Below are 25,151 nucleotides of genomic sequence, written 5' to 3'. Positions count from 1 at the left end.
GGTGTGTTGTACAGTATGTTTACCTTTGTCTCCTCATCTTCCTGGGATATAATAGATTGTAGCTATGCCTTAGCATTATGACTTCTTTCTGTTGTGACTTTATTGTCCCCAAGCATGCTGTCATTATTAGCTGCTAAAGTGTTGTTGACCTCACAAAAGCTAAGGTCTTCGGTTTTCCGTAGTTTCTGAATTGCAACAGTTCCTGCATTTCTGTATTCTCGAGAACCATGCTGTGCTTTGGCACTGAACTCTTTACAGATTCAGCCTGAACTTAGCTATGTGTGTATCATGTTGCAGTGCAAAGAGATGCTCTTTAGAACTCGGATTACACCCCTAATTCTGGATTATTTACTCTTTCTTTAGGGTGTATAGCAATGTCTGTCTGTCTTTACAGGGGTTTAAGCCTAGTTCTGGTACAGTCCAGGAACTGAATTTCCGCAGCAATAAGAACGTCTGGGGCTATTTCAGTGTTGCTGCTGCAGGAGGGCTTCATGAGTTTGCTGATTCTCAGTTTGGTCACTGCTTCTCTTGGGGAGAGAATCGTGAAGAAGCCATCTCGTAAGTAAAAAAATAGCTTGTTTTGGTCCTTTTTAATCCAAAGCGCCATGGATAAAACTAGACTTCTTTATTTTAGGAGTTTTAAGAGAAGTTTCCCTCTCTTAACTTGCCTTCCATGTCATGGTCAGGCTTTTCATCCCATCTTGCTTTGCGATTCCACTGTGTTGCACCTACATTTCTAGACTTTTTGGTTACTTCTCTTTTTTTTTTCCTTTCTGCTTCATTCCTGCCTTGCATGCCTGCTGCTGGGGTAAGATACAGCTACCATTCTGTTGAAGTCCTTCTTTGAAAGCATTCAGGTGGAAGGCTTCTAATTGGAACAACATTGATAACTTACTATGTGTTGTAAACCACTGTGCATCCTCGTGATGTGGAACATAAAAGTCCTATTGTAAGACAGGACCGTCTGACCCATCATCCCAAGCCATTTTTCATCCAGAGTCTTTCCACTGTTCCATTCTGGGTGGGATGGTGACAGCGTCTGTCATTCTGTGTATACTTCTTGCGTGTAATAGGTACTTGGATGATGATGACAGCAGGAGCTCCTGATCTCGTAGCTGGTGCTGGCTGAGCTTTTCTGGTTCACATCAGCAGCAGATTGAAGAAAATCAATATTCTTTAATTTGCAAGCGTGCCACATAGGATCTTGCTCCAGTGCACGTGTTCTTCTGCTATTCTTTTCCGACTAGTTTTCCAGGCAACTCATGGGGAACTATCTAGAGTTACTAGCTTGCACATTACTGTTAATATGGGATGGATAATGGGTATTCTTTTCTTTTTCAGAAACATGGTGGTGGCTTTGAAGGAGCTGTCCATCCGAGGGGATTTCCGAACCACTGTTGAGTACTTGATTAAACTGTTGGAAACAGAAAGCTTCCAGCAGAACCGCATTGATACTGGCTGGTTGGATCGGCTTATTGCTGAGAAAGTACAGGTGCAGATGTTTGCTTTACATGACTACAAACTGGAGAGAGGGAGAGGAAGAGGAGAAGGTGGAGCGGAGAGAGTGAGAAACAGAGAGTAGGAAAGCTTGGTGGATGATGGTTGCAAGAAGACAAGGATTTAGGAGTGCTTAATTCCCACTCCTAAATCCTTAATTTTCTACTTTACAAATTAACATTTTCACCAGGCTTGATTCTTCTTTAGGTCACTGTTTTGTCCGGGGAAAGTGGTTTTAGAGTTGGCCATAAAAGCATCTTAGTGTATGTGAGAAATAAGGCTAGTATTTTGGCTTTTAGGCTAAAGGAGATGTAACTGTTTTATGTACTCTTTCTTTCTAGGCTGAAAGGCCTGATACCATGCTAGGAGTGGTATGTGGAGCTCTTCACGTGGCTGATGTGAGCTTACGGAACAGTGTCTCAAACTTCCTGCACTCTCTAGAAAGGTAAGCTGCAGGCTGATTGGGTAGACAGCTGACAAGCAGATTGTAATTATTTTTGACTTGCAAGTTTTGTTCAAGTACAGTACAAGCCAGAAGTGCACAGAGCTTGCTATCTGCTCTCTGTTCTCTGGTAGCTGTTTGTCTACCAGCCTAAGAAAACTGGCACATATCTATGCATCTCCCCAGATATCCCCTGCTGTCTGAACAGATTGGTTTGATTTCTAGCTGTTTTGGCAGAAGCTTCAAGAAATGGTGCAGAAATGTGGAGTTCTTTTTCCCTTTGTGCTGCCACACCAACATTTTAGGGAGTCTTGAATCACCATATACTATCCTCCTGTTTTGACAATTGATTTAATTTTCCAGATTTGACATAATTTTCAAAATTGAATGTTTCCCACTAGTACTTAGAAAATCCTGTCTGTTCCTGCTGGCTTTAGAGTAGAACAGGCACTGTAGGGAACCTAGTCATAACGCTCCGTCAGGCTAAACCTGGTATGACCCAGGCAAATCCATTTTTAATAGTACCTCCCTTCAGTGTCGTGTTGGTGACTCCACACTGCAAACAGGGGGAAGAGCTGCTTTATCCCAGTGCTAAGTCATGCTATAAGTTCTGTAACTTGGACTGTGATGCTTCTTTGATGACTCAAAGGCAAAAGCTGGTGAATGGAAAGCAAAGTCGAGGTGATCTGTATGGGTAGGGAGAGGTGGACTGGCTTTATCAAGTGGTTGTGTACCTCTTTTAAGAAGAGATGGTTTAAGAGCCTAGTTCTTGCATACGTCTTTGACTTTCCTTGGGCCCCTGATAGCCGTTTAATGGCTTCTGGAAAGCATGTTTTGTTTTGTGCTTCTTCTTCAAGGGGCCAAGTTCTGCCTGCTCATACTCTGCTGAACACTGTGGATGTGGAACTCATCTATGAAGGGCGGAAGTATGTGCTGAAGGTAAGTTGCACAGTGTGAAGAACCATCCTCTTGCCACCATTAGTTGGAAATGTCTGTGTGCTGCTCTGGCTTAATCTTTGTAATACATGCCATGTCTCTTGCATGTAATACTTCTTCTTGTGGATCTGCAGGTGACCCGACAGTCTCCCAACTCCTACGTGGTCATCATGAACAGCTCCTGTGTAGAAGTCGATGTGCACCGGCTGAGCGATGGAGGACTGCTCCTGTCCTATGATGGCAGCAGCTATACTACTTACATGAAGGAAGAAGTGGACAGGTAGCAACCTGTAAAATTTATTGTCTAACATTTCCATACAAGTCAAGATTAGGGGTACTCGTAACCTTATGCTTCCCAGTGATCAACTGGGAATGGAAGAGCTTAGTGGATGTATTATTATCGATGAGTTTGCAGGGAGAAGTTGTTTTCATCTAAAGAGCATATCCGGGATACTTTTACAAGAAAGATCTGAGCGCGTACTGATGTGGTGTATATTCTCCTGCTGGCTCTTTAAAAGTGCCCTTTTTGGATTATATCTGGTCACCTGGGAGAGGAACTTAGTACGCTGACCAACCAGTTGATTTATAGGTTGCTTAGGTGAGCTAGTGCTTAGATCCCCATTTCCCTTAGACGTAGTTTTTTGATCGACTTGTGATTTCTGTGAAAGTGTGAGAAGTTGTTCTTTCCGTGACCCTAAGCTGGGTAATCTGAAAGACATTGAAGGAGACCTTGGTCCTCACAGAGGAAGATTATGTCATTTCTTGTGGGATGCTGAATGCTTTAGTTTCTGAGATGAAACACGTGGAGGTGAAAACCAGAATGTCAGTAAATCTCCACCTTCTGGATTTGGAATCACATTGCCCCCTCTGCTGGTTTAGTTTCTATGGCAAATGTAGCAAATCTGCTCAGGAGTTCAGAGAGAGTTTGGATAACTTTCTGGGTTGGCAAATGCTATAAAGATTCAACCTTAGTTTAATGCATGGGTACATCCTGCTCTTTTCAGCTTTGCTCCATGTACAAGAGGATTTTGCATGGGGTTTGTTGAATGTGTTGTGTGTTAAGTATGGCGAGTGCAATCTCCACTAATATCAGTTTTTGTTTATATGAATTCCTGAACTTCATTGGTTCTGGTTCTAACAGTGAGTGATACCCACGGGTAGAGAAGAAACGTGTGCAGTGTTGCTAAGGGGGCTGCAGTGAGGTGGGTACCGGTCTCTCTTCTCAGGTGACAAGTGATAGGACACGAGGCAACGGCCTCAAGTTGTGCCAGGGGAGGTTTAGATTGGATATCAGAAAGAATTTCTTCACAGAAGGGGTGGTTAGGCATTGGAGTGAGCTGCCCAGATGTCGGCATCCCTGGAAGTATTTCAGAGATGTGTGGATGAGGCACTTACCGACATGGGTTGGCAGAGGACGTGGAGTGTTAGGTGGATGGTTGGACTTCATGGCCTTGAAGGACTTTTCCAATCTAAATGATTCAATGATTCTATTTTTCCTGTTATTTCCTAGGTATCGCATCACTATAGGTAACAAGACCTGTGTGTTTGAAAAGGAAAACGATCCCTCCATCCTGCGCTCGCCTTCAGCCGGGAAGCTTATTCAGTATGTGGTGGAGGACGGCGGACACGTGTTTGCAGGCCAATGCTTTGCAGAAATCGAGGTAAAAGTCTCAAAGGACTGAGCAGGCTGCAGCTGCTGAATCTGTCCATGCAAAAGCTGAGGAGGAAATAAATTGAATGTTCTGGAACTGGGAATTGAGAATGAGGAATCATTCTGAGTATTTCCTCTCCAAATTTTATCTGTGTTTTAACTTGGACTAGTGCAGGAATCAGCAAACGGAACAGTGTGGTGGGGAAGAAATTAACAGCTGCAATTTGAGCATTAATGACTGCATCAAGTGATAAGCAAAATTTCTCAGCCATGAGAGTTATTATCATGGTTATTGTCTTGCTGTGATATCAAAGGAGACTGGGATCCATGTGTTCCATGTCTTCTAACGATGGTGAAGAAGGCTTTCTGTTAGTAAGTGCCTGCTTAGCACTTACAAAGACTTAGAAGCAGAGGTATATGCTGGGATTAAGTAACAAATTAAGACTTCTCTGATTACCTGATTATTTATCAGGTTGATCAGACAAGTTAAGCTGAAAATAAACACCACTCCTCCCTTCTCCCTTGGAAGTTACTTAACACTTCGAGGGGAGGAGGACTAACAATTTCTGCGGCATAGTGAGGAAAGCTTGAGAGGTTGTGTAGGAGTCCATGGCTCAAGACAGATTTGAGGGAGGGAAGGGTGTGTTGCGAGAGGGGCAATTAAAGCAGTTGCAGGGATTGTGTAGGAGAAAACTATCAAGCCATAGATCTAGATATTTTATGTAAACTCTTTTACACTGCAACTGAGCGACAGCTAAGAAGGCACCACCTGCTTAATTCCTGTATTCCCAGTTGTGGTGTGTGCTACAGCAGTGGTAAAACTAGACTGTCCCCCAAACCCAACTCTTCTGCTCCAAAGGCAAGAGCTTCCTTGGCTGAACTGAGAGCATCTCTGTTTGTGAACAGAAGGCTGAGACCTGTGACCTCTAGAAAGTAATCCTAATTCCCTCTGCTAAAAGCAAGTGTGTTGCTGTAGCGTTTGACAGTGGCTCTCCCATTTCTAAGAGTACAGCAGCTGCAGTAATAAATTATATCTGCAGTAGTAAATTATATCTGCAGCTATCTGTGTTGAATGTGGGACCTACTTGCGTATCCATCGGTCCAAACAGCTTCCTGCTGCACTAATTTGTGGCCTAGTAATTTGTTCTACCATTCACTTAAATTCCCGGAGTTTCATTCACCATGTGTGTACGTTCAAGCCTTTGAGAAAACCTGAATACAAAAGGTGGTCATGCGGGTTTGTTGGTCTGCGGTAAGATATTGGCTGCTAGCTCACAAAACTAGAGCCATCTGGGGAGAATGAAAGCTGAGTGGGTAACCTGTTTCCTTGCTACAGGTGATGAAAATGGTGATGACACTAACAGTAGGAGAATCGGGCTGCATCCATTACGTCAAACGCCCTGGGGCAGTGTTGGATCCAGGCTGTGTGATTGCCAAGCTCCAACTGGATGATCCCAGCAGGGTTCAGCAGGTGAGAAGTTGCAGGACGCACAGATGTTTGCTGTGTTTTTAATAGGGGAACGATGTTGAGAGTGCTGCAAGATGGTCCAATGAGCTGAACCAATTTCAGATTTGTGCACTGTGCTGGAATTGTCACTGTAACATTTGTTACATGAGGACTAGGACTCGGATTACTGTCTCGTCCTCTGATTTAGGCTAAGCTTTTGTACCGTTCTTGTTGTGCTCTTATCTCAGTGCTACTGGGGATACATGGCTGTTGATGATATTGGTGGTTGGCCAGATCTTCCTACCTGCTTTATTCCTCTGCACACTTATTCTTTTTATCTTGGACTCTTCTTTGTGACTCTCTTCTGGAGGACAGGCTCCAAGGTGTCAGACCCTGTGAGAGCAATGGTAGTAAATCTGGATCTTTTTTAAAGTGAAAGGCAAACAAATGTATTCATTTAGGACTGGTAGGCTGGGATGTAGCTGATGGTGGTGGAAAAGAATCTATCATTCCTTTAGCAGTAGCTAGTTGAAAATTCTGGGAGGTTGTCATGCAGGGGGTAGAAGGTGATTGTCAGCATAAACAGTTGTCCTTTCTTCTGCTTTCTGTTGAAATTTTTGTCATCCTTGATATAAACAGTGATATCAACTGTAGCATATTTGGGAGAGAGGCTGGAAGCTTGTTTTGTGGGTGAATACAACAATACACAACATAGAACTGTTGGTGATCCAGCTCATAACTTCTGTCTCTCTCACCCAAGAGCATTTTCGACTTTGGGAATTCTTCCAAATTAAATCTGAGCCTTCAGCTGAGGATAACTGGAGGTTACCACCATGGCCAATGCCATTTTGGAGGGTTAGTGACACTGTGGTGCTTGCTTGTGTTTCCAGGCTGAACTGCACACGGGTACCTTGCCACAGATCCAGAGCACAGCACTTCGAGGCGAGAAACTCCATCGCATCTTCCATTATGTCCTAGATAACCTGGTCAATGTGATGAACGGATACTGCCTGCCAGAGCCCTACTTCAGCAGCAAGGTATTGTTTACTTCTTGTTTCTGAGAGCAAATACTCCTTCTGTTCAAGGTAAGGCTGGACAATTTGTGTGTCACAGCCAAGGGACCAAGAGTCAGGGCTGTACTGCCTTGCTAGTGCCTGCTGGCTTCTGTTTTCTTTCTTGGGTTTCCCGATAGCCAGTCTCACCAGGGGCAAGGTGGGATACTCCCATCTGTGGCGCCCAAAACAGAGCAAAAGATAGGAGCTGAACTTGAGCTTTACTGCTTGTGTCTGCAGCCCGGTAGGTGTGAGCTGCCAGCACAGCCAGCTGTGGTAGAAGTCCTGGAGGGAGGAGGAATGAAGGTGAATGAATCTAAGCAAGGTTCTGGTGGAAGGTGGCACAGAAGCTTTGTTACCTACTGCAATTCTCCCTTTTAGTCCCTGTACTAGCTGTGTGGTGCAGCAGTACTGACGAAGACCTCACTGAACAGCCTTTCCTTTTCTCCCTTCTTGCTGCTTATTTTTTTCCTTATGTTTGTCTTTACACTGACTTGTCTCTAGGTGAAGGGCTGGGTTGAGCGACTAATGAAGACCCTGAGAGATCCATCTTTGCCTCTGCTGGAACTTCAGGACATCATGACCAGTGTTTCTGGACGGATCCCACCCAATGTGGAGAAGTCCATCAAGAAGGAGATGGCCCAGTATGCCAGCAACATCACATCAGTCCTTTGCCAGTTTCCCAGCCAACAGGTGATCAAACCACACTTATATAGAGGAAGAAAAAATGTTTTTTGTTGGGGCAAAGAGAGGTATAAAATTCCTTTAAATCAGCTGGAGGTTATATGGACCTGAAAGGTACTTTTGAGTCTATGATCTTCATGATGAAAGGTACTTACTGGATCACTTAAGCTTAAAGGTTTGCCTTCTTTACCTGTGCTGAGGGCTGTGTGTTCTCTGCTCAGTATAGCTTTAGTCAGGATAGATTGGGAATTGGAAGCAGTTTAATCATATCAGTGGCCTTGTGGGCATTTATTTACTTGCTTTTTGGCTGGTATGTATGCTACAGTGCACTTTCTAGTGTCAACATATCCTTAAAAAAGAATGGTTGCGACTAAGGAAAGCCTAATCAGGTAATGAGATGTTGGAAGATGATTTCCTTAGTATATGATGTTGTGCATCAATTTTTCCGTCATTGTCAGGCCATTAACTTCCTTAGTAGTTTAAGGCTTTGGCCTTTGCTGAAGTCTGCTGGAGCTCTGGTCTGGTTTATCTGGATGTCCTCAGTTTCTGCCCTAGTTGCTCAGCCAGATCTTCCCATCCAGGACTGGAACTGTCATGAGACTTCTCTCTTTCAGATTGCCAATATCCTGGATAGCCATGCAGCCACTTTGAACCGCAAATCAGAGCGTGAGGTCTTCTTCATGAACACGCAGAGCATTGTGCAGCTTGTACAAAGGTGAGCTGTTTTCACAGAAGCACTAAGGTTGGAAAAGACCTCCAAGATCATCTAGTCCAACCGTCCCCCTGCCACCAATATTACCCACTAAACCATGTCCCTAAGTACGACATCCAAGCTTTCCTTAAAACACCCCCTGGGACAGTGACTCCACCACCTCCCTGGGCAACCAGTTCCAATTCCCAACCACTTTCTGAGAAGAAATTTCTCCTAATTTCCAACCTGAAAAACAGTGAGGGGACCGTGTGTGCGTGGCTCCTGGCTGCCTGTGTGAAGCACACATACGGATCCTTCCTTTTTCTCTTTGCCTTATGAAAGAAAGATTTAACGTCTGTCCTGACGCTGATCCCATCTTGGGCATTTTGTCAAGCAGCTGGTGTGTCATGCCTTTCAGCTACTAGAGTTGTGATATTTTGGGAAGTAAAAGGGCGTTTTGATGCAAAGCATGAGCCATGCTAACCCACAACAGTAATGGTAGAAGTTTCACATTCTCTCTGGTTGCAGAGGTTGTCCAGTGTTTTCCAGGACCAGGTGTGCTTCTTTCCACATGCAAGCAGACTTATTCTGCCATCCGTGTTGAGCATTACTCACTTGCAGCTTCAGAAACAGGGCAGCGACAGTCTCACTCAGTGCTAGGTTTGACCTATTTGCTTCTGCAGGTACCGGAGTGGTATTCGGGGTCACATGAAGGCTGTGGTGATGGACCTGCTCCGGCAGTATCTGAAGGTGGAGACTCAGTTTCAGCATGGTGAGTCGCTGTGCACGTCAAGCACTTGATTCCTGAAAGACGTTTTTTTTCTTTTTTTTTTTTGTAGAGAAGCGCTTATGTCCAGTTTGAGCTTTCCTAGTGCTCATAATGCTTATGTATCATCAGTTTGAACCAGCAAATGACAAACTCCACCCCAAAGTTGTCTGTTCTACTTGTTTCCACTGTTGCCAAGTCCATCGTCTTTCACATCCTCTGCCACCTTACCCGTAGTTTAGGTGCCATAATGTGACTCTGGCTTCTTTTCAGACTAGGATCGCTCCTTTTCCCTGTAAATCTTCAAAAGAACAGTTTCCATATGAGTTTATAATCCTCTAAGTGAGGACTTCCATATGATCTGGAGTAAAGAGACAGATTGACTGAATTATGGGTTGTAGTTACTGAGCTTGCTAAGGCTCAGCCAGTCTCTGAGCTTGTTCTAGAGCAGAGATAAAGTGGTTCTCCTTTGATTTCTCTGACTCTGTCAGTAGTGGCCTCCAGCTAGAGACCTCCACACATCGCGTGTTCCACATGCAGAAGCTTCATATTAGAAGCTGGATTTTTATTTTCTGATTTCTGAGCATCTGCAGAAAAATTAGAATCAGAAAAACTGTTTAAATTCACTATGATGTTTAGTTCTATCTTGCTCCTTGTTAAATTCTGCAGTAAGAAAATAAAGTGCAGTAAAAAAATAAGTCTCTGAGGTTATTTGCACCTGCTGTAAAATACCATGAAGTTTTTCAGTGTTCAAAAGAATAAGCCTCAAACCAACTTGACACTGAGAACTGAAATAAACACGTTGCACTACTGTATCCAGGCACAAGATGGCAATGAAGGACTAGCTAATTTTGAGGCTCAAGTTCTTACAGGTAGTTCAGATTCTGCTCTACTTTTCTTTTGTCCTGCCCCTATTCCTGCAGTATTGGTGCTGAAGAGTCCTTTGCACTTCAGTTTGCTGGTGGTAGAGGATGGTGCAAGTCTTTTTTCTATTATTTCATTCTGGTTGAAATTTGAATGAAAGAGACTGGGCTCATCATTCCCCACTTTGTATTGCTCACAAGGTATTTGGTATTTCAACTATTTTAATAAGAGAAATTCAACTGCTTTAATTAAAATTTGCAGTTGAGGGGTGTGGGTGTGGGGAGGAATGCTTCCATCCCACAGCTGATTGTATGGATCATGCAAAGTAGATTCTCAAAAAGTATATGTAAAAAAAAAATAGACACATCTAGTCACATATATTCCATGACACAGAGGTTTGGAGGCTGGCAAAAACGTGCACTTCTGATTGCAGGTCACTATGACAAGTGTGTCTTTGCCCTTCGGGAAGAGAATAAAAGCGACATGAATGCTGTATTGAACTACATCTTCTCACATGCTCAGGTCACCAAGAAGAACCTGCTTGTTACAATGCTCATTGTAAGTCGTCTGATCTAGAAATTTGCTTCTCCTTGTAGCTGTGTGTTTGATGCTTTGAAAGGTACTGAACTGACAGCTCTCGTTCTTACGGATGCTAACCTCCTAGCTACAGGAGCAGTGGCAGTAAGATGGAATTCCTTCATGCTTTCTTCTTAGTGAATGGCATCAGCCAGCCTGTATTGGTGTCCTTGAGTGGTTTCACATGTTCTTCCTTGATGAGCCATGGTTTGGTCTCACGCGCTTGCAGTTGCTTTCTTAGTTTCTTCCTGGCTGTAGGCTCAGAAAGTCTCACTGCAGGTCCGCAGCGATGCTTTCTGACCGGCTGTGTGGTGGAATCAGGCTAGGACTCGATGTCTCAGCACAAAGCTGGTCGCTCCAGATCAGATCTCTGGCCCTAGGAATGGTGTGTAGCTGTCCAGGGGGCTTGCAAAGATTGGGGAATCTCTTGCATATGGATTCCACCCCAGAAACACATAGAAATCGTTGTGCTGGGACCTGTCATCATCTTCCCGTGTTCTTCTGTCTTGATACTGGCTTGTGAAAATCTCAGCTCTTATTAACCTCCGCTGCTCTCTGATGGGTAACATTCCCCCAGCAAATTGCATTCTCAGGAAAAATAAATAAAAACCTAGCAACTGAGTCCTGCCTCTCTTTTTCTTTTCCCTAAAAAGCCTCAGAAAATCTTCATTCTGCATAAGGCTTTGAAGCAGAGTGAATTCTCACATTCCTCAAGGCAGGATGAATTTGGCTACAACATGATTTTCAGCACAGGCTGGAGTTAGGTGTACAGCTTGTTAAGGGGCTAATTACAGTAGAACCCCCCCCCCCCCCGCCTTCTGACTTCGTCCCTCCCCCCCTTTTTTCCTTTTCTAAAAAAATACAATGTGGTCTGTTACGGCCAAAAGTATTTCCAAAGTAGCCATCCACAAAATAACTCTCAAAAGCAGAAAAAGGCTCATAATTGTCCTAGGCAGAGGCTGGGTTTCTTAAATTCTAATTTGTAGGATATAAGGACCCTGAAATTCTTTCTTTCTGGCTCTCGTTTTTTCCTTTTTTTTTTTCTTTCTCTTTTTGGTGTGTGGTGTGATTGTAAGTAACGCTTGCCTTAAGAATCTCATTATTTGAACACGGAGCCATATTTCCTCTGAGAATTCTGGAGTAGCTTTGAGCCGGGGCTGTTCATTTCTCAAGTAATCATGCTGGCGTGATGGAGAGAGAAAATGGCAGCTGTTCGCAGCTCAGGCCTTCAATTTTCTTCAGAGTCCAGTCACTCAAGTGTGTAATTACACGGGGGTGCCGGGGAGGCGTTAAGGCCTTGTCAAAGAGCTGGTTTGAGGCTTTGCTCACTGCCTTTGCCAATCAGTGCAGGCAAAAGCCAGTGTAGCGCCAGCTACCTGCTTTATTTTGTTGTTGTCATCCTGACTATTTCTTGCTAAAATGGGACTGAAACTTTTTGTCTAGATTTTCACCTCCATGCAAGCCGTGTCTTGGAGGTGAAGTCTTGCCGTGTCTTCACATCAGGAGGTGAAGTGTCTGGCTGAGGCAGCGAGGGGCGTGCTGGGAGCCAGGAAGAACAGAAGAAGACTGAAGACTCTCTGAGTTTTCCTTTGTCTTTTGTCTGTGCTCTTTCTTCCCCCACTGTCAGATATTTCATCTCAAGTAAAGGCCACCATCCCACGTTGCTGGGACGTACAGCCTGCTGGAGAGGCCTTCCTGCGTGTGGCAGAGGAGCCGAGGAGGTGGCTGACCAGGGACACGGGTTCTGCTCGTACATCCTCTGTTAGACCCTCACAGGGAGCTGTGTGGCGGGGGCCGCTTGGCTCAAGCGGGTAACGGAGGCTCAGGAAGGGCGACGGACCTCAGGTCGCCGCGTTGTCTGTGGCAGAGCTAGGAACTACAGCCTGCTGAGTTACAGGTCACCCCACTAGCCAAAGGCCCGTCATTCCTCTTCCGTCGGACGCGCATTACTCTTCTTGTCCGAGGGCCCCCCTGGCACATTTGGTAATCATGGCGAAGGCGGTGGCATTTTACGGGTTGCCAGGCTATTTATGTGGGATGGTTACGTTTGTCCTCCAAGGGCAAATGTCATGTCAAAACACCTTGATGCTTGTGTTGCTGTTATTGATGTATCCCTAGGAATCCATTATTAACAAAGGGCTCTGAGGATGGTTTTAGTAATAGCGTTATGCTGCCATCATTCACATTTTTAGCTAGCAGGCGTTTAAGGCGGGATGGGAACTACTCCATCTTTCATGTGTTTATTGAAATATGGTGTGATTTGAAGTTGTGTATTCATTTTATGTACTTAACTCACTGTTGTATGCGCATCCTCCCCTTAACTGGATAGAATCGCTTGTGTTAGATGGCGTGGCATATGTCCCGTGTCCTGCTTACTGCTGAAAGTAACAAGAATTAATAGGACAGCACCCAGGCATTTGTCCTCCCAACACACCAGAGGCAGTTACTGAATTACTCGCTGTGAATTCACACACCGATCTAGAGTGGTTAGATTTACAGAACTTTCTTTGGAAGTAGTCGTTTTAGTGTTTGCTGGTCCTGGGCTGGCTAGTGGGAGGCAACAGTCTAACAGGAGCTTAGTTTGTTGCATTTTTAAAATGATTTAGCTTTGGTCTCTCTCACTGAGAGCTTTGCACCATCACTCCTAGAGATGACATTGCGCTTGTGTGGGGTCAGAGAGAAAGGGTCAAGAACATTGTGGGGAAAAAGCTATTTAGCTTTGGGATTGTATGTGGTACGAGCTGTTACGTATTAATGGACATGGGACTTGTATTATTTCGATTTTTGTTTTTCGCTTTGATAAACCTGCCAGGGAAAATCTGCACATTTAAAATCTCTTGAAATTTCAGGCAGTTAAACTCTTTGTTGGGTCAGCTCTCATAGTGAGGGTTTGCTAATTTTTGTGTGTTACACGAAGCATTCTGCTGCAATTAGGTGCTTTTTGAATTTTACATTGTTGGGGGAACTTCTGGTATAAGACTGGAACTGGGTAATGGGATAATGTTTTACTTGAGTGTCTTTGACAAGTCAGCATTTCTGAAGTGTGTGGGTGCCAGAGCACATGCTGCAAATAAGAAAATAGGTAGTGGTGCCAGTCATTTCCTTCTCTGTAGCTTTTTAGCTTTTGTTATATGTGTAAAATTCTTGGACGTTACATGTGTAAAATTTTTGGACGTCTAATATTTTTACCCTTGATGGAACAGAACTGCAGAATGATTTAAACAGGGACCTCTAAAGGTTATGTGGTCCAGCATCTGAGAGCATCTGTGTATATATGTCACATTTAAACCCCTTTGTAAGAGGAAGAGAGGATGTTTTTCCTCTGTTTTCAACATTTTCAATTCTTTTTGTTTTTAGGACCAGCTATGTGGCCGTGACCCCACCTTGACAGATGAGCTGATTAATATTCTGACAGAGCTGACCCAGCTCAGCAAGACAACCAACGCCAAAGTGGCTCTGCGAGCGCGGCAGGTAAGGGAGCGTTTTCAGCCATCCGAGCCCGTTAGAGACAGACTGTGCCTTTGCTGATCAGATCAATACCAGGGCTGCTCCCACTTGGGGCTTGCTCTCTTGGAAAGTCTGTATCTCATGATGTTTATTTGATAGCTATGCAAATGTGAAGAGTAGACTACTGTGAGCAGCCCAACAATGAAGGTAATTAACCAGTGATTAACCATTGTGACAGTCTGTGAAAGATTGCAATGGATTCTGAATCACTGTGCGTTTTTATGTTAGGGTTACATTCCCCTGTTCCTCCAAAATGTTGTCTGGCTTAAACAGGAATTACCTGAGAGTAGACTATGGTTTGTGTGATAAAGGAAGTCGAAATACATGCTCACTGTGGTTGCTTCTGGCTCCATAATCTGTGAACCTGACAAGCACAGGCTGCCTGGAACGCACCGGCAGCTGTACAGTAAACAGGACGTGCTATCTGGGTTCATCAGCTACCCTACAACTGCAAATCAGTCTGTGCAGAGAACAGGGAGAGAAATTTACATGAGAATCAGATGTTCCTAAGGAATTATTGCAAAGAATACGTTGGTCTTTTTTTTTTTAAGGTTTCTTCTAGCTTTTGGGTTACTTTATTAAATTTCTTTTTAAGCTGAAAATAATTGGAAAAACTTTTGATACTGTCATTTCCAAGAGTCTAGTTCAGATAATAATTTGAATGCCAGACATCCACCCTTACATTATTGTGAGCTTTCTCTTCAGTGGTTAGTGTGCAGCCAGGAAGGAGTGAGAGGGCATAATCGTTTCGCAATAGTGCTAACCCTGAAGTCTGATCACTCCTCTCGCTCTGCAGTCCCTATCTCCATTCTAAAAGTCTGCAGCAGGGAAGCTGACACTTTGGGGATCTCTCCTTTTATTTCAGAGCTTGACTGTTGAAAATGAATGTGGTGTTTGAAGCTGCTCAGTGACCTTATGTTTCCTTCAGGATTGTATTTGTGTCCTTGAACCATTCAGAGTTATTGAACCTCTCAGCAGCATGCTGGGGATAGTGCTGCAGTCCTTGTGTATGTCTTTATGTTGCTCTTGCACTTCATTTTCCCCTGCAAGCTGCTTCCCCTTCCTATCTCTGTATCCTTCATGTTGGGCATTTAATACTTGGCACCAGTGGCTCCTGCTTGCTCTGCTCGGAAGCTGTGAAAGGCGGTCTCCATCGCTGGCCTCCCCACAGCTGCTGCCTGCCAGATCTGCTTTCCAATTAACAGCCGGTCAGGCAATCCCCAGGACTAGCAGCTCTGCAGTGCTAAATCACATGCACTGATGGAACTTGATTGAAGCTGTTCCTTTTCTCCATGGGGAATTGCCAATAATACAAACCGAGCAGATACACAAATGAGGCTGGGGAGGGGAGGGAGTTTGCAGCATCACCCAGGTGCCACAGGATTCGCAGGAGAAGCCAGACACCTCTTCTGGGACGGAGCGGGCTATTGCTGCCTTGGAGTTAGAGCCTCCTGCCGCTGGTGCAGCAGAGCTCCTTTCACTGACACGCTTTGTGTTTGCTGTTTACCAGGTTCTCATTGCTTCCCATTTGCCGTCCTACGAGCTGCGTCACAACCAGGTGGAGTCCATCTTCCTGTCCGCTATTGACATGTATGGACACCAGTTCTGCATTGAGAACCTACAGGTATCTGCCACGCTCTTCCTGTTCCCCTGCTTCCTCCTCAGGGAGCTTACCGTTTCTGCAGTAAAATCTCACCTGTAGTCCTCAGGTCCTTGTGGCCTTACATTCTATCAGTCTGGTTTCTAGCTTCCCCTTCATTTTTGTTTGCATTGCAACACTAAATCCCACGAAGAGGATCAAACCCTGGCTACCAGAGCTCTCTGTGACCTGCCTTGCCATGCCACAGCATTCGTGGGTTGTGAAGATGTCCTCTGAAGAGATTAACAAACTCTTCTGCTCTCCCCCATTTACACTGCTTAGTGCTGGTGCTGGTTTCTAGAAGTGGGTTTATTTGAGGTTGTTAGTCAAGAGTTCCTGAGAGCTGGGGTCACAAGTCGTGTTTTTCTTTGGGTAACCAAAGACTTAATTGTGATGTATATTGAATTGATGAATGTTTTACAGTCAGTGAATAGGCTGACTGAAAGTGGTGGGACCACATGAAGCAGCTTCTGTTGTAATAAACAGGCAGAGAGCTCGGACAGCGGGCTGTTGGGGCTTTATGCTGCACCTAGCCAGTATTTCACGTTAAAAGGTCCTAATCCTTGCTGAGCAACAGGAAAGGCAAGGAAATCAGAACTAGTCAGGCTTCATCTTGTTTTTTGTTTGTTTTCGCTTTTCCTTTTTGCTTTTTAGCCTGATCCTATTTGCAAGATGGGGAGTTGTCTTTTAACGCTGCTTTATATAATCTCTTCTAGAAACTCATTTTGTCAGAAACATCCATCTTTGATGTGCTACCCAACTTTTTCTACCACAGTAACCAGGTGGTAAGAATGGCAGCTTTAGAGGTGAGTTTTTTCCCACTGAAAAAATAAACATTTAAATTTTATTTTTTTATTTTATTTTATTTTATAGTCAGTGTCACCTTGCAAGATTGGGAGCTGTAGGTTGTGTGGAATCTGGCATAGCTGGAGTTTGGCATTTAACAGCATTAACATTCATAATTGGCTGAAATTTCAGATACAAATTATCTTCTCTGCTTGAAGAAGATTTACATGGTTGAAAGGATTGAAGGTGAAGCTGCTGTCAGAGAATATGGTCGGCCCACCCGGTGCCTTGTGGTGATGGTTGTATGCTGCCAGACTGGCCTTTCTCAAATGACAATATTTAACTTACTCTGGTTGAATTAGATTTCTATCTAGATATTCATTTGGAGGTATCTGTATTGTTCGTAATATTTTCAAGAGCTCTCTTGCTGTGTCATTTGCCTTCCTCCTCTGTGCCTCCGCAGCACAGTTAAGCTGACTGAGTTTCTCTTTAACCAGGTGTATGTTCGAAGGGCATACATTGCCTACGAATTAAACAGCGTCCAGCATCGCCAGCTGAAGGATAACACTTGTGTGGTGGAGTTCCAGTTCATGCTACCTACCTCCCATCCAAACAGGTCAGATCACATATTCAGGTGCCTTTGGGACCAGAGGTTTATGAGGAACTACATGCTGTCTTGGTGGAGAAAACTTGGAATAGAACTGGTAGAAAAATGGTTAGTTCCTGGTGCTTCAAATAAGCACAAATTGGTTAGGATAAAACCCTACATTACCCACTTCCTTCTCTTAAATTATTAAAAGCCTCAGGAGCTGTGGGTACTAGTTCCAGGAATTTGGATTCATTTAAATATAATACAGTTCTCATGTGTTCCAGTTTTCAGTTAAGCTTGTGTAATAGCTTTGCTCTGTAACTTCAGTTCTAGCTGAATCCCGAGCTGTCTGAAGGATGCGATTCCAGACAGAATAATCAGTAGTAGGAGTTTTAATAAAGAACAGTCAGACAATCTCCCTCCTCTTTCTGCAGTGCTCCCCTGCCAGCTCTCTGTAACTGTTTGTGATTGGCTCTACTTTCAAACCTGGCTTTACTGGATAAGGTGAATTTTTTCATAGTGTAATAAGTAAGGACTGGCAGCCTTTGTTTGTTTGACAGAGGAGACTAAGATGTACATGTAAGTGTATATTATACAGAGACGGAAGAGTTGAAATACTTTGGTTTTCAGTCAGTATTTTTCAGAATATATTTCTCACGATAACTGAATCTTAAAGTTGCAACCAAAACCATCAGCTGTTCCCTGCCCCCTTATAGACAGGTCGCATCTCCTAGTGTGTGCGAAGAGCACTTAAAAAAACCCTTGATTTTTCAGAACTTTTTTAGCGTCTGTCAGGTTAGTCAGTCCCAGTGGTTTTTCATTTCCAGCAGGACCTCAGGAGGATGTTTTGTTCCAGACTCTTTTTGTCCCAGGCAGGGGACTGCTGGAGCCCAGCGGCGCGCTGAGCCTCCGTGGCCGCCAGGTGCCACTGTTGGTCTGCGCTGGATCGGCGGCGTGGTCCCCGTGCTATTTTCCTCCTTTGTTTCCAAGCATCTTTTTCCTTATTTTATTTTTGGTGGGGCTGGGCAATGGGGTCCAGTCTCGCTTCATTGAGAATCCATCAGTACATTTTATGAAATGGTTTTCAGAATCTGGTTTGCTAGAAATGAATGACTGTCCTCAACAAGCAGCACAAAACACTCATGGTACAAATGGGACATGCATTTGGTCTCATCTGTTTTCTGCATCTCTAGAATATTTGTAAATAATTGCATACTATTTTTAGTGCCCCTTTATCATAATCTCTCTCTCTCCTTCCCATTCTTTCTCCATTTCCTCTCTTTGCTAGTCTCAGTCACCTCTGTTGCTTGCGGGTTGTTTGGCCTGCCAGTGCTGACCACTGCGCTGTTACTGTGCACAAGCTTAATTGGACAAGGTCAGCTGGAAGATGAGAACTGTTACCTGCTTGGGGAACAGCTCCTTTGTCCTGAAATCTCCTCTCCCCTTTATGCTGAATTTGCTGTAGTAACGTTCTGAAGCTCAGTTCTGCTTCTCAACCATCGGCAGTGCTGATGGTTGAATGAAAATGCATTGCAGTCCTTGTGCAAAGGCAAGCAGACGTTGGGGACAAATTCACTGCTTGCATAGGCAGGTTTGGTTCCTTGGAGTTGCACCTCGATCTGCTGCTGATGAATTTCACTCCTGTTGCTTAATGCAGCTGTTTGCAGCGTGTACCTCCTTGTGCAGCTATTGTGTGGCTGGGAGCTAAAGCACAGCAGATAGCAGGATACCGAGGGAATCATACTAGCACCGAGTGTGCAGATTTAAGCTCCCTGTACAGGCAGTCCGTACGTTAATCCCAGGACACAGAGCACTGAAATCTCAAAACTCTGACATTGTCTTGCTTGAGTCTTCTTTGTTGTTTGCGATGATGTTCTAAGTCCATCGTATGTTTTTCTGTATCTTCTGTAGCATGAACTCCTAGCCTGAAAAGCTAAAAATGCACTCTGAGGGCAAATCCCAAAGCCAAAATATCCCAGCTAACCGCGTAGAATGTCCCTGGAGGTTCTGCAGGGTTGGGTCCTGGTGAACCAGAAATGGGCACCGCAGAGCCCAGAGAGAGCGTCCTGTTTTGGAGCTGGTGTTGTGTGATGCAGCACGTTTCTCAGCACTCCATCAGATATTTCTGAGCCATATTCCCTTTTCTGTCTGATTTCTGTGAGTGCTCGAGAGTCTGAATTTTACCGGAGCAAATATTCACGTAGAGATAATTGCAAACTGATAGGGCTTTTATAATTGTGGTATATTTAAATTCTGTGTCATTGGTGTTTAACCCTGATGTGGCTTTACTTAATTGTAATGGAAACAGTCACAGTCACTACTTCTGATCGGACTAGTCGCACCAGGCACTCAGACTTTGTGTTTTTGACCACTGAATGGTTGCCATCAACTACCCGCAGTAAAGCTTTACATGGAAGCAGAGAGGAAAGAAAAACTGTTAAATCTGAATAACAAAATCATGGAAACGCAACCCGCTCCTGGTGGGATTTGTGGGCAGAAACCGGTTTGGGAATTATTTGTTTAAATTAATAGAAAACACCCTGTTGTAAGATTCCCCACTGATCTTGATTGCAAGGGTAAGGCACAGGGAGAAGAACTTATAATTGAAACCACAGACAGCTTTATAGATCGAAACCATCAGTCCTTATTGCCCAGCGCAACCAGATGAGGAGTGCAGGGTAACCATCTGGCGTCTTTGGCAGTAAGCGGAGTTTCCGAGCCCTCTCCAAGCAGAGGGCGTCGCAGCAACCCGGCCCGGAGGAGGTGACAGAGGGGTGTCTGCGGGGTGCCGATCGCCACACGCTGCAGCGGCGCCGCAAACAAACGCTTACGCGCGGAGCCCCTTGCCTTGGGATAACCCGCCTCTTTCTGTTGCCTCGGGTCCCGGTGAGAAAAGATGTGAGGCAGAAATGAGCCCTGCTCTGAGATGTTCTTCGCCTCCCTCTTGTTCAGACTGCCCTGCGGAGATGGGAAGCTGCTGGAATATTGACTGGTGTTCAGAGAGTTCAGCTCCCTTTGTGAGAATGGCAGGCCAGGTGACAGACGCTGAAAGGCCTTTCTGAGGTGTTGAGCACATGAAACAGTGCTTGCCTATTCTTAGCTTAAAATCTCCTGTTCAAAGAAACATTGTGTGTCTGCTAGAAGAAGAGGGAGAGGGAATTACAGAGCGTTTGCAACAGGAGAAGTTTTTTTTTTCTAATAATCCCGCTCTCCTGCTTTCAAACAGCCTTTCTTATGTCTGAGGCTGTAAGGTTTAAATTAAACTGGCACAATGTCCACTGTAGGTAGTTTTTGGAGCCTGCTGCAGAACCGTGCTGCTGCACTGCTCCTCCCGAAGCATCCCCTTTTCTCCAGCTCGCTGCCTTCCCCCAGCCAGGCTGTGCAGCTGCTCTCTTGATCTTTCCTTTCCCTAGCAGCAGCTGTGCTGGGGGATCAGGAGGGAAGAGCTCAGGAAGATTTGTTCCGGCAAAGCACACTGCTCTGTCACACGCTGAGGCAATTGCTGACAAGGGTGACATAAAAATGCTGGATGTGTCTATTTTGGGGTATGGCAGCGATAACAGAGGGCTCTGCCTTCTGACTATGTTCAGCCCCAAATGAAACCGAAGTGCAGCCCAGGCTCTTTTGTTCGCTCTGGTGCCTTACCCTTGCCTTCCCGATCCCTCTGTGCATTGAGCCCGTGCCTTGCTTTGTCCCACGTGCCACCCCCGCTGCCGCACTTGGCCCTGAGATGGCCGGGGCACCTCCAACCAGGACCCACCGCTGCGAGGTAGAGGTGAAGGAAAGTTTCAGCAGTGCAGGTTCTCTCCGGATACACTCCGAGCCGCCGAAGACTTTAAGATTTGATAATCGGCTTACTTAGCTTTAAAGCAAGTTTTACTTTCAAAACCTGATAGGCAGATGTCCACTTAACCCGAATTTGGAGCTGGGAATGCGCACGGCTCAGCAAACAGGGGCATGCGGGCAAGTGCCGTAGGCTTGTCTGGGTTAAAATTCCTTCTTGGGACTGCGTTCTGCTGTCCTTGGTGCGTCCGAGGGTGGAATTTAGGTCTAGTCAGTAGCTGCCTGGTATCTCCAAGGGTCTCAGTATAAATGTCTCAACTATCTCGTGCTTGTTTTTGCCCGATATCTCCTCTTTCTGTGCTTGTGGATGTTTGTTGACACCCTACTTGGACTTTGCTGTTGCTGATTTCAAGGCTTAAGAGTGCTGCATGATTTCTCCCTAGCTGTCTCTTGATGTTTTATCATCTATGGAGTACTTTGGTTGTTCCTTTTTGTCAGCCTCTTCCTTAGCGTACAGGTTGAAACCATTTTGAAGGCTGAAAGCCTGTTTGCTGTTTCAAACAGTGCTTTGTACAGAATAACCAGAAACCAGAATTTGATTACGTTTAGAGCAGTGTTTATAGGCACCTTCCCGTTAGGTTGCTTCGTGATTTTATAATGACAGAAGATTTGGATTTCTGACCAAATGAGATAATTTCCTGTGGGCTAAGAGAGATGCTACGAGAGCTTCCTGCAGCAGTCGTTGGGTCCCCGGGACTGAAGGAGCCGCGCTGCTTTGGGCTCCGGCTGCAGAAGCCCCGGGGACCCAAGCGCACAACTGGAAGCCTATCCGTAGGTAGCCCGAGGTCCCCTCCTGGTTGCGGGAGACCGGCTGATATCAGAGGGAGGAGGGGAAAATGATTCCAGGCCACCTGTAAATCCCCGCAGCTCGTGCTGAGGGTTTGATGTTAATTAGACAGCAGGCAGCGGTAATGTGCTGCGGTTCCCTTGGCTTGTCTGCTTCGGAAAGGGCAAAATCTTCCAGCAGAGCAAAGAAGGGGCTGTGGAAGGGGCAGCAAGCTGAATGGAACGATGATAATTTTATGCAAATTGGACTTCAGGAGCAGATTCAGCTTGGCTGAATCACAGAGGGAGCAGAAGAATGAGGAAAGAAAGAGGGAGAGGAAAAAACCCAATCAAAATGTATGGTTCGAGGCATGTTTCACAGCCTTCTGTTTAGATTCTTCTACAGAAATGAAGGAACATAAGAGGAATGCCACTGGTCGCAGCCAGTGGAATTGCTCTTTCTCCTGTGGTACCGCTGGTAATAACTACAAGTGGGTTGTTCAGCCGACCTCTGCTGATTCCGCTTTGCTGCCTGATTTCAAAGCCCTGCCCTGCGCTGCGCTCGGCCCCAGCTCGCTGCGCCCGCGGTGCTTTGCATGCGCTGCCATCATTTCCAGAGGGGAGCTCCCTTGGTTAAGGGGAAAAAAAAGTGGGGGGTGGCGAGGGGAAACGGGTGGGGGTTCAACCAGGAGGCGCGGGAAGGAGCTGGGGGGGCTTTTGTTTGCCTGGGCAGGAGCGGTGTGACGCTGGAGCGTGCGGTGCTGCTCGCAGGGGTGCGGAGCGGATTCCCGGTGAGCTCAGCTTCCCTGCTCCAAAAGGGCCTTTGTAAAGAAGAGGCAGGAGAAGGGTCGGGGCTGGCGTGGTGGAAAAGCTTCTGGTCCTGCCATCGGCTGCGTGTGCCGGCGGTGGGAGCGCTGCTGGTGTGTTTGCTCAGCCCCCAGACCTGGTCCTGCTCCCAGGGTGGCCCTGCCGCAGGGCAGCGCAGGCTGGTTCGCAGCTCCTCTTTTATTTGCTGGAGCTGCCGAGGTGTAGCTCGGCGAGGGGACTGCGAAGCCTTTTCACAAGGCTGCCAGCATCAGCCCTTTGCCTCCAAGCGCGTCTCAGTGGCAGGAGACACCCAGCTCCTGGGGCCGAGGACGCTGCGGATGGGGGGCAGCGCAGCCTGGGCACTGCTCTGCGTCCCGCCAGACCTCTGCCCCTGCCTCGTCTCTTTTCCTCGCTGCGATTCTCTCCAGAACCTCTTCACCTCTATCCTGAGTGGCTCGAGAGCAGTTCCTCGAGCAAGGCTGCGGGGCATTCATTTTGAGACAAAAATGAACATTTATTATGCTGGGTTTTTTTTCTTAGCTTTTCTGAAAGCATTCCAGGGACCACTACACAAGCGTACCAGGTGTGGGAGCTGCCAGTCCTCTCCAGACTATTTTTTCCAGCTGGAGTAGATCACATGCAGCTTTCCCACCGTTTACCAGGATAATAAATAAATAAATCTCCACCCCTGAGGCCGTGTCCCTTTCAGTCTTGACAATAGGCTCTTCAGCACACTGTCTCTCCCCCCCAATCCAAACAAAATTATATAATTTTGTTATTTACCATCAAATAGGTAAGTTTTTAGCCCAATGTGTGCTTTCTCCTATATGGGTTAAGGAAATCATGGGGACTTGTTCCCCCATCAGCAATGCACCAAACGCACAACCTCACAGAGAACACGACTCTCCCGTGACAAAACCAGGTTGTGAGCAGGACGTGATACAGGCAGCGTATTCAGGACTGTGGCTGTGGAAATACACTGGTCACTGCACACTGGGACTTCATGCCCAGTAGCTCGGGGTTCTGCCTTTTTTAAGGGTGTTAAGAAGGTGTGAGGGTTGTTCTCCCACAGGTTTCTGCAGGGCAGGGCAGGACAAATGTCCGGTTACACGCTCCCTGAAGCTTTGCTTTCAGTCTCCTCATGTTTGCTAACCTCTGCACAAGCCTCCCGTGTGCATGTATTTTGTTTCAGTTCAGTCTTTACTAATTTGAATGCCAGATCACAGCAATTCCTGCAGCTTGCATGGAGCGACGTGCCACCTCGTGCTGCTGTGAACGTAGCTAGCATGGCTAGCCTGCGCCGTCCTCGTGCTGTTGCGCCCCTCACCTCCTTTCTCGTGTGCATCGCTGAGCCCTCATCTTCAGGCAATAATACGAAGGGTTTTGGACTGACCTTAAAAAGGGAACGTTACGATTTTCCTAAAGTTAGCCTCAAGTTCTGCTTGTTCTTTTTGGTGCTCAAGGCCTCGGATGCTGACAATGCCAAGTACTACATGGTGTTCCTGTGTGCGTTTGCTTTGTTACTGCGTTGTTGTGGGAGCCAAGGTGGGGGCTGCTGCTTCATGTGTCGGTTTGGCCATGAGGATTTGGCTTCGTTTTCTGAACCTGGTGTTCCCACGGAGTACTGTCACCTCTTGCATCTGCGCTGCTGCTCGCTCTCCTGTCGGGTGGGGCGCGCTCCCCGTCTGGTCCTGCTTGTGAAGCTCGTTTGGTGTATGCACAGGGCTGGAAGGTGGTACGATAAAAGAGATGCTGTAGAGGTGCAGGTACCTCGCAAACGCAGCGCGTGTTCCTGGTATGTATTATCTGCATGTCATGTGCATGGCCTGCGCTTCTCCCCACGGCAGTCGTGGCAGGCGAGGTCAGGTGGTGGGTGCCTCATCAGGGTCAGTGACAGGGAGCCCTGCCGAATACCTGATGGTTGTTGACAAATTTGGGTTCAGTTAACTGTAAACTTGTTGCTGGGCTGTGTATCAGCTCGATGATAGTTCTTTATTATGGCTTTCACTAACCAATCTGTAACTAACTGTGGTTGTTTGATTACAGAGGGAACATCCCCACGCTAAACAGGTATGGTACTCGTCATCTTTTAAAATTTGAAAAGAAAGACTAGAAAAAATAGCCTAATACTTACTGTTTTAACATGTTTTGTTTTAGTACCCTTCTCTTCACTTGGGAAGCTCTCAAACATAACTCTTTTTTCCTTCCCTTTTCCTCTCCCGTTGTTTAAAACATGTTTTCAGCTTTCCTTTACCCTTTAAAAGCAGCTTTGCATGCAGCAATCTTTCCAATTAAATTTGCCAGGTGACTCGGTTCATCTGCGGTACGATACACAGCTCTTTTTTGGGTCTCTCTGGTTTGGAACTGGTTTCCCAGCTGCTGACCCTCTGGTAGGGTGTCCCAGTGAAAGAGGGGTTTGCTTCTAGCTGATAGCATACCTGTTGCTGCTCTGGTTTCTTGCAACTAGCTTAGAATTTGTCGAGGCTGTCTCACCTCTCTCATGCCATAGATGAATCTACATCTCAAACAGCTGACAGCATGTTTTGTTGTGTTTTGGATGCTAATTTTTCCTCCCATGTCTCAGTTGGAAAGTATTTCTTGTTTTAAAT

The 25,151-nt window shown here is 45.8% G+C and overlaps 1 protein-coding gene across 10 annotated transcripts in view; it reads left to right on the top strand.

The window, feature by feature from the left end:
• Positions 1–25,151, top strand: part of ACACA (acetyl-CoA carboxylase alpha) — a 135,318-nt gene that overhangs the window by 38,094 nt on the left and 72,073 nt on the right. For 8 of the 10 annotated variants that reach the window (XM_066979529.1, XM_066979530.1, XM_048074034.2 and 5 more), the window contains 17 exons: positions 395–558; positions 1,342–1,492; positions 1,839–1,942; positions 2,797–2,878; positions 3,010–3,155; positions 4,386–4,536; positions 5,863–5,997; positions 6,864–7,010; positions 7,530–7,718; positions 8,324–8,424; positions 9,084–9,172; positions 10,464–10,588; positions 13,964–14,077; positions 15,624–15,737; positions 16,469–16,558; positions 17,036–17,154; positions 24,589–24,612. In XM_066979529.1, the coding sequence (XP_066835630.1) occupies positions 395–558; positions 1,342–1,492; positions 1,839–1,942; positions 2,797–2,878; positions 3,010–3,155; positions 4,386–4,536; positions 5,863–5,997; positions 6,864–7,010; positions 7,530–7,718; positions 8,324–8,424; positions 9,084–9,172; positions 10,464–10,588; positions 13,964–14,077; positions 15,624–15,737; positions 16,469–16,558; positions 17,036–17,154; positions 24,589–24,612 (2,045 nt within the window). The remainder of the gene's footprint in view (positions 1–394; positions 559–1,341; positions 1,493–1,838; positions 1,943–2,796; positions 2,879–3,009; positions 3,156–4,385; positions 4,537–5,862; positions 5,998–6,863; positions 7,011–7,529; positions 7,719–8,323; positions 8,425–9,083; positions 9,173–10,463; positions 10,589–13,963; positions 14,078–15,623; positions 15,738–16,468; positions 16,559–17,035; positions 17,155–24,588; positions 24,613–25,151) is intronic. The other 2 variants (XM_048074035.2, XM_048074033.2) reach the window with 1 other exon arrangement.

The sequence above is a fragment of the Anser cygnoides genome, chromosome 18, assembly GCF_040182565.1.
Source record: "Anser cygnoides isolate HZ-2024a breed goose chromosome 18, Taihu_goose_T2T_genome, whole genome shotgun sequence".
NCBI classification, from domain to species: domain Eukaryota; kingdom Metazoa; phylum Chordata; class Aves; order Anseriformes; family Anatidae; genus Anser; species Anser cygnoides.
The sequence above is the reverse complement of the archived record's forward strand: the minus strand, read 5'-3'. Positions and strand labels throughout refer to the sequence as shown.